The sequence below is a fragment of the Phoxinus phoxinus genome (assembly GCF_949152265.1).
Source record: "Phoxinus phoxinus genome assembly, chromosome: 17".
NCBI classification, from domain to species: domain Eukaryota; kingdom Metazoa; phylum Chordata; class Actinopteri; order Cypriniformes; family Leuciscidae; genus Phoxinus; species Phoxinus phoxinus.
The window spans coordinates 21,781,809-21,795,272 of record NC_136892.1 but is presented as its reverse complement, the minus strand read 5'-3'; the positions used below and the strand labels follow the sequence as shown (position 1 = coordinate 21,795,272).

General features: G+C 35.9%; 1 protein-coding gene across 2 annotated transcripts in view; it reads right to left on the bottom strand.

Moving 5' to 3' along the window:
* The window catches only part of LOC306984849 (transmembrane protein 132C), a 133,203-nt gene that overhangs the window by 48,295 nt on the left and 71,444 nt on the right, over positions 1–13,464 (bottom strand). For both annotated transcript variants that reach the window (XM_079586553.1, XM_079586554.1), the window contains exon 3: positions 2,527–2,670. In XM_079586553.1, the coding sequence (XP_079442679.1) occupies positions 2,527–2,670 (144 nt within the window). The remainder of the gene's footprint in view (positions 1–2,526; positions 2,671–13,464) is intronic.

The following is a 13,464-nucleotide window of genomic DNA, read 5'->3' as shown; positions in this document are numbered from 1 at the left end:
TATATTTTTGTACCCAACATTGCAATTATGTGTTTTAACGCAGTTTCTGCCTATGTAGAGCATTTCAAATGAGTCACATATTAGGTAACATTTTATTTAGAAAGCTGTCTTAAAAGGTAGCTGCCTATATTGGTAGTACTTAGAAAACAAGGTAGCACACTATATTTTGGAACAGAGCTCCCGTCTTCACAACTTTGTAGAGGAAATATGATTTAAGCCAGAGATTATTATGCAGAAAAATGATAAAATCAACTTTTGTCAGAGTGTGTAAAGACTCATTAGTGATATAGCGGAGAGTTGGAGAAATCAAAGAAGTATAACTCATTACCATACCAATCTGCCCCCTGTGGACTGGAGCTAGCACATGTTCCTGTACCTCTCTCTACTATCATCTCCTGACCTCTAAAGAAAACGAATAGATGAGAAACGGCTATCGGGAAAACATCCCCACCTCCTGTACTCCAAGGAAACCTCCTTTACAAAGTTTTATGGTCAGGTTTGAAAGCCAAGGAGTGTAACTTTACCCTTAAGGGGAAATGCGGGTTTTGTAGGGATATTCTGGCTTTTTTTTCCTTCTTCCGAGAAGTGAGTTTTATTTAAATTTTATTTCAGATTTCCAGTGGTCAAAAGGATTTCGGTGAGTGCTTTTGAAGCACTTGTAAACTACAACTCCCTTGTGCACGAATCATAAAACTTTAAAAGCCCCTGTAAACCCAAAATGTAATTTTTTTCAGTTTCAGACAAAAATTACAATTAGGTAAAGCATGTCAGAGTAACAAGAATATCTTCTCGAAACACCCACACATTAGGTGGGATAGGAATTTCAATGAGCGAGCATAATCAAATAACTGTACGTTATTGGAATATGATTTATATCAAATTCTACAGGCGAGGAAAGAAAATTCTGTTAATGTTCTTCATTTCTCTCTTTAGGCTGAAAATGAGTGCATGAAAGCTCAGAGCTCTGTCGATACCGCTTACCACCCCACACTGTGTGGCCATTATATGAACTGACACATTTGAAAGTAATGGATTTGCAGGCTTAAATCAGACTTAAATAACACAGATATTTGATATCCCTGTCTCATTCAGGCAGCAAAACAGAGTTTCTTTTTTTTAATCAGGGGTTGGAATGGGGCGTGTTTGTGGGATTAATTTGCATATGCAAATGTTACCAAAGAGAGGTGCTGGAAGAGTTGAGGGACCTATAAGGGCTGAGAGCACAGCTGTCAGTCAATGACATTCTAATCTTTCTAAGTGAAAAAAAGCAAAAAAGAATTAAAAAAAAAAAAAAAATGGTTAAAATTTCTGGACCACATTTATTCATTTAGCATCATCATTTAGGACCAATAATACGGACATAAACTGCAGAGTTTGCATTACAGAAAATAGATACAACCACCGCGCATGTGAAAGGATCTACAGTAGGTTTAAAACCAGTCCTGGTGGGAGATTAAATATAAAACTATTCGATTGTGTTTTCATTTATTTTTGCTTCTCTATTTTGTACCTCAATTTAAGTGACAGCAGTAAACCATTTACTCACCCTCATGTCGTTCCAAACCCACAATAATTATTTTCATCTTTGAAACACAAATAAAGATATTTTAATGAAACCTGAGATATTTCTGTCCCTCTATTTAAAGTCCACTACACCAAAACTTGCATAAAAATGAACTTGCATTTAAACTGAGGGGTTTAATCCAAGTCTTCTGAAGTGGCGTGATCGCTTTATATGACAAACAGATTTAATTTAGGATTCATCTGGGTTTGGAACAACATGAGTATGAGTAATTGGAGACAGAATTGTAATTTATTGGAAAGCTATCCCTTTAAGCAGATAAACAAACACTAAATACAACTATTAAAACACACTTTTTTATATAACGAAGGCAAATTAGTATTATGTACAACAGCAAACGAAATATTACGCAATAAACAAATAAGTGACTAAAATGAATTAGACTTCTGAAACCCAGTAAAAAAAAAAAAAAAGTCAATACAAAGCTACTAGCGTAAAGTAGATAAAAAAGTTAAAGTAGCTTGTTAGGGAAAAAGTTGCACTAAATAACAAATTATTTCAAGTAGTAGCGCTTCTGAGAAATATACTGTAGTAGCGCTTCTGTAGAAATGCACAAAACATGCTGCAAGTACCAGAGGGCCTGTATATGAAAAGAGCAGAAGAGTCATTAGGCAGAGATGCTTACTGTATATTTGATAACTAAATGCCAAAGGGCTGTGTGGTGCAGGTCACAGTATATGCGTATGCGTTTGAATCTTTCTTGGCCAAAACTTTACGAAGAGAGCAATATTGTGAGCAAGTGAGAGAAAAAAAGAAAAAAACTTTTTAGTTTGCAGTGTTTTTGCTTGAAGCATTGATCTTAAACTTTGAACTTCTGGGTCATTCAAGTAACCAGCAGCCTTCTGATGATAACGTCTTTGATACCATCCTTCTCTAGATCCAGAATTCTTTTGATTCGGTTAATAGAAGCGTTAATAGAACAGACAGTTTGAAGGGTTACTGACCTTTTCCCGAAGTTGGCTTCCTTCCTACGGCAGTGCAGAGTGACCACTCTGTGTCCCTCACTCCTGACATCTTGACTAACTGTCCACTGAACCGGGTTACTGGCCCTCGCCCCCAGAAACGCCACACCATCCTTCAACTTGACTCTGTTAGAAACATCAAAAGGATCATACAGTATATATGTAATGTGCTTTTTAAAATTACATACATTTTTTTACTTTAATTTATTTATGTTCCTTTTGCAAAATACTTAATACATTTACTTAAAAAAAATATATAACATGTATATACATTTAAAACATATTGCATTTTCCATGACACACCTCTTGGAAACGGGATGATTACCAAAAAGTGTTTCCTGTTCTTGAACAGATTGCAGTTGTTTTGCCTTATGCATTATACAGACAAAGGGAGAGACTAACCAAAAGCATGTAATACACTGTAGGCTACAGATGTGCTTGTATAACCTCAAAATCAGTTTGAGTCATTGTGTTCTGCTTTCTTCACATACGATCATAATTGTATGTGCTACAAAAGATCTCTGTTTTTGGAATATTCTATTATAATACGTCTATTATATATGGAATATGATGCATGCACCCCAAAAACTAAATTATGTCATTATTTACTCACTCGCATGGAACACAAAAGGTGAAAATGTCAACAATTTACTCATTTACTATAATTCACTCTTTTGCCTGCATTTACAATGGGGACTGGAGATTTCAAAATTCAAAAAGGACACACAGGCATTACATAAGTATCATAATTGCAGTCCATTCGAATTGTGAACTATATTCAAAATCTTCTGAAGTCATTTGATAGCTTTGTTTGACTAGATCAGCCAAATTACTGAAAAGATCCAGATGAAAAGAACATTTTATTTATGAAACATGACACATGATTAAATGTGTATTCATAGAAAAAATCTTGTAAACACTTTGTTCTTCTCCTGATACAAATACAGCTCAGCACTTACAGTAGATATCACTGCATTATGCCACGTCAAATTCAAACTTGAAAAGTTTTTGTTTTTTTAGCCATTAGCTTGGTGAAATTACAGGTACATCTTTAAATTGTTATTGTCTTTAGTTATTATTTTGGAATACATGTAAAATGCTTAAAAATACTAACTTGTTGAGATTTATAATTGGTAAATAGAACATGCATTACATGGGTATGGTAAAAATACAAAATAGAATCTCTTTTTATGTTCTTTAACCAGGAAAATGTTACAAAATTAAGTTTAAATTTAACCATACAAAATTAAGTGTAACTGGGACATGAATTTACATTTCCTACTGTATATACGGAATGCATATGCATACATACATATGGAATGTATTTACATTCTGCATATCCGGAATGCAGAATCCCTGACCTGAGCACTAACATAAAGATAATAAAAAAATATTTCCTTTTCCTTTAATCCTCCCTTGTCTGGCTTATGCTACTCTGAGCAATGCTTGAACTTTGTATTTTGAGCACTTCTTGCGTTGTTTTTGCCTCTCCGCGATGACTCGCTTGGTTTAGTCATCATTTGTAAGTCGCTTTGGATAAAAGCGTCTGCTAAATGACTAAATGTAAATTTACAGAATATACTTTTGAAGCTTAACAACCATGTCATCCTTAACATTGTATTGAAGTGAGTGGCCAGGATATTCTTTCAAATATCTTCTTTTTTTGTTCCACGAAAAAAAAAAAAAAACTATCCCTTACTATCCCCTATGGGTGAACTATCCTTATTGTTTGCAGTGGTAATGGCAATGGCACAATGTATCCTTGTGCATGTCCCACGTTGTTCTAAAAATCCAACACCTGCATTCAGCCAATCAAAGACAGGATGCTGAAGACGGGCTGCAGTGCAATTCAAATGCAGAAAATAATGGAATTGATGTTATCGCTAAAACCCAGACCAAATGCAATTAGAAACAGTCCTGACGATTGCTTTTTTTTTCTCCTTCCATATCTTTTTGTTTAGCTTTCTTTTCTATCTTTCTTTCTTCCAGTATTTGTATCTAAAATAAAATAAAAACTAATTAGCACATAAAGTCAAGTGTTGTAATATACTAACCTGTACAAAATTCAGGAATGTGCTATAAAAGCTCCACTGGTAGTAAAAAATGCAATTGGAATGCAATTGGAGATTAGTTTGAATAAACAACAATAGAAAAAAAAAACTAATTCCCTTTGTAAAAAAACAACATATTTCTTTCCTTTTAAAATACCTAGCACACTTTAAAGTGAGCTTTTAAGCTGCAATCAGTTCTTTTTTATAAAGGTTTTCTTTATCCAATCAAGGACCTTTAATAAGCACATCTAAAAAATACTTAAATATGGGATGTCTTTATATTTAAAGGTCACTCTGTGCCTCAACTGACAGTGACTTAATTCACCACTTCTGAAACATTTAGTGTGTATATCTGTTTGTAGTGTTGAATATTGAAAACATAGCTGAACACCTAGATCACTTTACATAGTCGTGCAAAAGACTGAATAAGCACATGCACCTTCTATACTCTCAGTTTCTTTTCATGTATTTCCTGCTGCTAACATATCATTCGTAACGGATCATCTGTAAATGCTCTCGAGTATCATTCAGATTGCTTGTACTGTGAAGCGGTTTTATCACATGTTTATTCTAAACATCATGTGTTTGGCATTTGGGTCCTACTTGCTTAAATACAGAAACACACGTTATGTTTTATAAAAGCAATATACATTTAAAATTCAAAAGGGGCCTGTCTTGAGTATACAGTTTCTTGAGCACCAGCATGTTAGTATGATTTCAGAAGGATCATGTGACTCTGAAGACTTGAGTAATGGCTGTTGAAAATTCAGCTCTGCCATCACTGGAATAAATTAGATTTTAAAATATATCAAAATACAGAATAAGCATTTTAAATTGTAATAATATTTCACAATATTACGTTTTCTACTATATGTTGATCAAATATATAGCCTTGGTGAGCCTTTCTCTATTCAAGATAAGAGTACTAGCATGACTTAGCCTGGGAAAACCCTGACGAACATCCGGCAAATTTGAGATTTGCTTCACAAGTCAGTCTGGCCAAGAGCCCATTCAAGCCCATTTCCAATTTTTCCAAATTGCAAACATTGAGGCGGGCTTTACACGATGACGATCGCACTGATAGGTCTATCCAATTGCGCCCAGGGGCATTTGAGCGACGTCCGTTAGACCTTTGGAAATGGGCTGTGAATGAACCTTCCCCAGACCCACTCTTAGTTACAACTGAGAAGGGTCTGGTGTCAACCACGCTAAGCATGACTGGAAACGGACCAAGTTGGCTGTTGTCTGGTTAAACCGAACTGTGGGTGGTTAATAAATAAGATGCAGGTGTTTGTTCGCCCCTTTGTGTTCTATCTGATCTGTTCATGTAATACTTAATGCATGTACATAATACATAATGAATATGATTTTGTTCTCAGTTTAATTGTTTTTTTAAAACCAAAATGAAAATCCAATATCCTCAACACAGAGACATATTCAAAGAGACACAAATCTCTAATAGTTCATCTAAAAACCTACAAAAAGTGCTGTTGCAAGCAGCATGAGAAGGCATTGAGGGTTAATTAGGGAATGGAAGATTTAAATGAGATTGGTTTGGCTAATATGATTTCTGGAGCGCAATAAAGGCTGCAAAGCAATTTAAAGAGAAATGTTCTTTCCCCTCACATCAGCACATGGGTGCCAGCTCATTAATTCTAAAACAACCTGAGTATCAATTAAAGTAGTATTTACCAATGTGATAGAAGTGTCAGCGCTCGCGAGATGGCTGGAGAGGCAAGGAGCGGAGAGCGGAGGGAGATGGATTGTAATATCAGATAGAGGAGATCTGTCGAAATCCTGACAGTTCGTCAACCCTGTGGCAGTTCTCCAAAATAACATGAGTAAATTCCCCAGATTCTCTGACATAATAAAAGTGAGGGATGCACATGCTCGGACGATTACAGTTTTCATCACAAATCACATTCCGTGACAGTTTTCGGAGCTAGGGTTGTGTGTTTCTCCCGTGTACAGGCTGCATTCAGCCAGCCTTAACTCCCCCTGCAGATGTCCGTGATCTATATTGACCGGTCTGATTAAATCAACATCGAGTAAGAATTGAGTAAGTAATTGTTTTTTCTTCCATGTTGTCCACTGAGATCAGGGATGGAATATCTGATTGTGGAGAGAGAGAGATCAGTACGTAAGGGATATACAGTAAGTCTGTCATTACCACAAAAGTATCTTTATGAGTGAGTCATTTGAATCATTCAGCCGATTTGCTCACAAACGCTGATTCATTCATTAACGAAAAACAGTAAGTGACCAACTCTGAGAGCGAGTCATTGAATAATTCATTTCAACCGATTTGTTCAAAAATGTAGATTCAGGAACGAAACATGTGAATGTCTTTACTGAATAATTCACTATTTTTTTTTAACCAAAACACTGAATCATTCAGCACATGAAACACAACTACTGTGTTGCTCAAAGATGCACAATGGCTCTGAAGTGGTTAACCATAATTATTTCCATTGTTTGAGAAAAACACAGACAGAGAAACCAGCAAGATTGTGTTTAAAAATGCATATGACTCAATATTAACTTCCTTTTTTAACTGTTTAAATGCAATATAAAATACTCGTGTTGGCTTCTTATTCCAATAACTACAAAGTAAGTAGTTCCACACACAAAAGGGTATTTTGGGGTGCTTTTTGGTTTTTCCTTTCTTTCTTACATACTTGTCCATTGAAGTGCTGTAAACATTTGATTCTAATTGGTCCGTTATGGCATAATGTGGGCAGATATAAAAGAATATCACATATTGCACACATAATACCATTACTTACCAATCAAAATCAAGTATTCCAGAAATGCAGTGTAATGATATCTCAGTATGTATTTTTTTTTTCTTCTTCAGTATATCAAAATTGATTTAATCCTGCAGGGGTCTCGCCAGACTGAGTCAATAGTGAGCTTTTTGGCAAAATGCTCATCCCTAAAGCTGAATTATGAAAAGTAGACATGCATTATAATAGAAAGACGGGTGAAAAGAGAGACAATGCCGAACATTGACTCAAATTTAACACCTGCATGAGTCTTTTCACCCCCTGAGCTGCATAAACCCCCTGTGTGTGAGAGGAATCATTTATGATACATTACACAGACACAAACACACACATTTATTCCAGACCAGCACAGATAGCCTGGGGTGACGATTACTCCAACACCACAAAATCAGCATTTAATTGCTATAAAAGGCCATATTAGCAAACATTGTGTTAAGTAGTTCACAAAAGACCTGGAGAGAGAGGGGGAAATAAATGGGGGTGAGGGGAGATGAAGACGGGATAATTAATCAAATTAAATTTGTAGAAATGCTCTGGTGTTATTTGGCAGAAGATTGTATTGAATGGTATATTGCTTTTTACTTTTTCAAAATTGGCAATTGCACGGTTGAGAGCCATTCAGATCTGAATTCAATAAATGGCAATTCAATTTCTGATTTGAATTGATTAGAATTGAGGTAACAAGGATATCAAATTATGATTTCAATTTGAATTTAAAGAGGTCAATTAAAAATTGATTAATGAAATTCAAAGAAATTAATGTGTTAAATGTTGTTTTTCTGTATGAATTACCCCAAAACATATTAGCGTACACAATACTGATGTGTGTGTGTATATATATATATATATATATATACTCTAATTAAGGCAGTTCTAAAAAACAAGTGTGTGGGTATTTTTTTCTCTCTTTAGATTTAATTATAAATGTCTATGATTGCCATTTCAAACAGTGATTATTAATACAGTCTGATGTTTCTAAAATATATATTGTATAGCCTATATAATTTGTAATTAATATAAACATTTTAAATGACTAAACGCATACTATATAAACAAACACACACACACGTATATGTATAATGGCAATATAAATATTAAATTTAAATTCAAATTCAATTCTATGTGATGCGGTATGTCAAAGATATTGTCAAAACAATTAACAGCAACTAAACATTTTTATTTTTAATTTATATCTAGATTTATATATTTATTTAGAAATATATCTAATCAGTTCACAAAAGCATTGTAAATTAATACATAAATGTGTAAATTAAAAAATAGGCACAGTTATGTGGCTTTGTTGGATTTCTTTCACCTAGTTTGTTGTTATTCCAATGTTCAATATGAATTGGCTACTAATCTAGAAAACCATCATATTCTTCTAAAAGTTCATCTTTAATGGGTGTGTTTTTCTGAGATGTAATGACAGAATGTTGAAGACTGACAGAAAGCATGAGTATATTAACCTGGCTTGCAACAGAGAAGAAAATTTAAAAAGAGGCCTACAGTACATAAAGATCCCCAGCCTGATGGCAGACAGCGGGTGAATGGACTGACTGAAAGGAGGGGAAGGAGGTCACATCACGAGCTCCTGTCTAAGACTGACAGACAGGCTCTTGAGTGCTTTTCAATACCAATGGGGACTGGCTAGTGTCCCAGTGTGCCAGACCAGGCACAATGTACCAGGCTCTCCCCCGCAGCTACATATGTAACATCGGTTCGATTACAGACGTTCCTGCCACTCAAGCTTTGAGCCATTACCTGCCAGTGAGCCAGGCGTACTTTACAAGAAAGGCCAATACTCATTCCCAACAGGTGCTGCAGCCTTAGATCTTCCTGAGCTATGATGAGACATCCGCGCACGTCAAAGGAAGAATGATATCAGAGGAGTAAAATGTCAAGCCTTGCATTTGAAAGAGGTTCAGAGTGGGTTAACTGGCTTTTTCCCTACGCCGTGTTTGCTGGTTCATGTCAAGTGTTTACAATCCAATAAAAAGACAACAAGCTTAAGACTTAGCCTTGCACTAAAACTAGACAGAAATTGTCAATATTTGAACAGAAATGTACTACTCGTTGAATGTGGATCAGTGTGTTACATTTTTGTAACTTTTGACATTTCAAAGACAGCATAAGAGGAGGAGAAATTAGGTTTACAAGCTTGAAAAAAAAATTCTGGTGTGATTTAAGCTGGAAAAACAACATACATAATACCTGAATTAACTGCTAATTTAAAATGTTATCTAAACAAAGTGTTTATGTCTAACAGGAGCTGTACTTTATTGCCTGTTTCTAACACAGAAAACAGTTGCTCGGGAGAATTACCAGTTAAAGACACTTTAAATTTACATTTCTATATCCCGTATTTCCATATGCCTTTATTTCTAAATAACGTCATGACCTTGGTGTTGCTAGCACAATAGGAAACACTTTTATACTTTAGATTCATCTGCACTTCAAAAGACATCTATAAATAGTACAACTAATTTACAATGACAAAATCATGACATATATGGTACATGACAGTAACATAAAAAAGCTGTAAATAATGGAAATAAAATTAATGGGGAGAGAAAAGGAAACAGAAAGAAGGGGAAAAATGAAATTAAAACCCTCACAGCTCTCTGGTTTAACGAAGGGTGTCAAATCAGCTCCCGGACAAAGCTGACCTTTAAAAGAGGTATTTGAACGAGACACCGTCTCACCAGCCTCACTATGATGGAAGCAAGGCTCATATAGAGAGTTGTACTTTTTACCTTAACAATCCAGGAGAAGATGCAAATTAATAGTGCACATCGTAGATGAACAAAAATAAACGTGATGTTCTGTGTTGATTAGTGAATGTGATGTACAGTAAAGGTAGCAGGCAATGCAGCATGCAGCCAAATTGAAAAAAAATAATTTGGACTGTTTTACCATGTAAAAATAATCAAGTCAATGGGGTACATCAACTGTTTGGTTACCGACATTCTTCAAAATATCCTCTTTTGTGTTCAGCAAAAGAAAAAAAATTCATACAAGTTTGAAACAACTTGAGGGCGAGTAAATGGTGACAGAATTTTCATTTATTAACTCAATCTGCTTGGAATCACAAAGTTCTCTATAGGGCACAGCTGACTGGTTCTTGCTCTATCAGTATCCAATAAGCTCGCTGCACAACCTTCAAATACTAGGTCAGCATGCTGTAGCCGTTTCAGTGCTTTCATACAGTAAACCCTCCACCTTCCCCAGCTCCACCTGTATAAATCTGCCACGGGTAATGTATGCTATATTGCACACTGGTAGCAAGTCCTGTACTTAGCAGGAATAACCAACAGCAGCAGATCTATTCCGCCAAGACCAAACATAAACATTATCATATCCATTACCATGCTAAACACTCAGATATTTGTCATGACAGAAGTATATGTAAAAAAGATAGTATACCCTTTTGAATTATCAGTTTTACACATCAGGACATGATAAAAAAATAACCTGGTCCTTGGTACTTTGAAGTCCTCTGTTCCTTTGAAGTCAATCTTTCTACAGTGAGGAAGATTATTCACAAGAGGAAAACATTCAAGACAGTTACCCCACGAGGGGACTTCCCAGCAAATCCACCCCAAGGTCAGACCGAGAAACTGCAAAAAACCCAAGAGCTACTGTACATCTCAGACTCTACAGGCCTCAGTTAGCATCTTAAATATTAAAGTTCGTGACAGTGGAATTAGACAAAGATTAAACAAGTTTGGCTTGTTTACAAGGGTTGACAGGAGAAAACTTCTCTCTAAAAAGAACATGGCAGCACAGCTTAGGTATGCAAAGTTGCATATGAACAAACCATAAGACTTCTGGAACAATGTCCTTTGGACAGACGAGACCAAAGTGGAGATGATTGCCCATAATGCACATCACCAAGTCTGGCGGAAAACTAAACACAGCATATCAGCACAAACACCTCATGCCAACTGTCCATCATACTGATGGAGGGCTGATGATTTTTGGCATGTTTCGCAGCCACAGGACCTGGGCACCTTGCAGTCAATCCTTGAGTCGACCATGAACACCTCAATGAACAGAAGCAACGTTGTAAAGAATAGCGGGCCAAAATTCCTCCAGAACGATGTGAGACGAGAGACTGATTCTAGTCAAATAGAAAGTTATTACATTTTTTGTATTTAACTATATGAATGTAAATCTCTTTATGTAAGGTATGCACAGCATGTTTGCATGAATATTACCAAAGGTATAACTGCTTCTCCTGCAAAGATTTTTCCACAACGGCAAGTAAGAAATAGGCTGGAACACGTATTGTGCATTTTAAAACACTGTCTATGTGGAAAAAGAAGACTTTAATGGTTTCATTTAAACATGTAGCAGGGTTTGGATGAATTATGAAAAAATATATAATAATAATAATCTTCTAAAGAGTACAAATTTCATTCATTCTCCACAGTCTTTAATTTCCATCTGGCTTAATCGGCGAGGCCCATGCAAACTAAACATTCTGCTCCCAACTAAGTCCCGCATACCCACAGGTGAATATTGTCTGGGCTGTTCCAGGCCTATATGACCTCCTGCAACCTACAGCAAAAGGGAATTACAGGAAAAAAAAATGTGTCCAAGGCCAGGCAAATTGAAAAAAAAAAAGAACAATATCTGGCATTTGCCTGCTCGAGATCCAGAAAGTTGGAGGCAATCAGAGCTGTGATAAGTGTACTTGGAGAGATGCACAGATAAGGAAGCTAATTTAATTAATGAGTCTAGTTCCCCTCTTTTCATTACCACCCTCGTTAAATGTATTGGGGCATGACAACATGGCAAATGGGAAATGAGATTAACGCTGTCAGATTCATAGCCCTCACCAGACTAAGCTAATCTCTACGCGGGCATTTAGCGTTTCCTTGTCTTACACTCAAACACAATCTCGCAAGGAACACACACATGTAGTCCCATACCCTTTTTCCCTCTCTGTGCTGGAATAATGAGGCAGTGATTAGCTGGGGTCTCTGCTGGGATAGAGGTGAGGCTAATATCTGGACCTGGAGCTCTGCTCCCACACTTCTGTAAAGCTCTGATAGAGACACATGCTGGGCTCAAGCCAAGCACATCCACCTTATCAGCACACAGGCCCTCCCTGAAATACAACTAGAAATACTAATTGAGGCTGACTGACATTGTACATCAACAAAAAGGTCTAAAACAGGACAGAATGAAGAAATGCAATGGGTCTTATTCACTAATAATTGCGCACAAAAGCGGCAACACTAGAGTTTACGCTACATCACAGAGTGCTGTGAATCCATTGATTTCAACGGGAATAGTGTGTCCGAAGGGTGCATTTTCACTATTTTCAAACATCTTATGCGTGCAGAAAAGGTTCTTATGCAAATTTTCATAGAGATTCACAACAGGTGTGCACACACATAAATGACTTCTAACCATCGTTCTAATATTGAATTCAGATTATTTGAAATGAGGGAGCTCATACCTGCGGATTGTAATTAGCCCAAACCAAGGTGGGAAATTAATTTGGGCCCTCCAGCCACAGTGAAGTTGTTCTGCTTGGCTTCCTTTCCGACTTCGTTTGAAAAAACTAAATCAAGATTATCCACAGGAAATGTATGAGAAAAAGAGAACATAACATGAAATGTTGCGTTAACAAATTTATAGAAATTAGTATTAGAAATTAGGAAAACGTATTGTAATTTACTACTGTGGCACTAAATAAAATAAATCATATCCTTTAGAAACATTATTTTTCAATTTACATTTATTTCATAGTGCAGATGTATTACAATAAAATATATATTACTTTCTTATGGGTGGTAATAATAATAATAATAATGCATTATTATTATTACATTCATAATGTTTGGCTTCTTAAAACAGTAGTGTGAAATGTGGAGTGAGGTATCACTTTAGGATAAGTCTATGGTGACAATGGGATGTCTTTTTTTATTTTTTACTTATTAATTTTTTGGTTGATTCAGTGTACTATTAATGTATTATGTCTTGTATGTTCATTGTATTTGTTATATTTTGTATTTTATGTGGAACTTTTATTGCGGCTTTCTTGGCCAGGGCTCCTTCGCAAAAGAGACTTG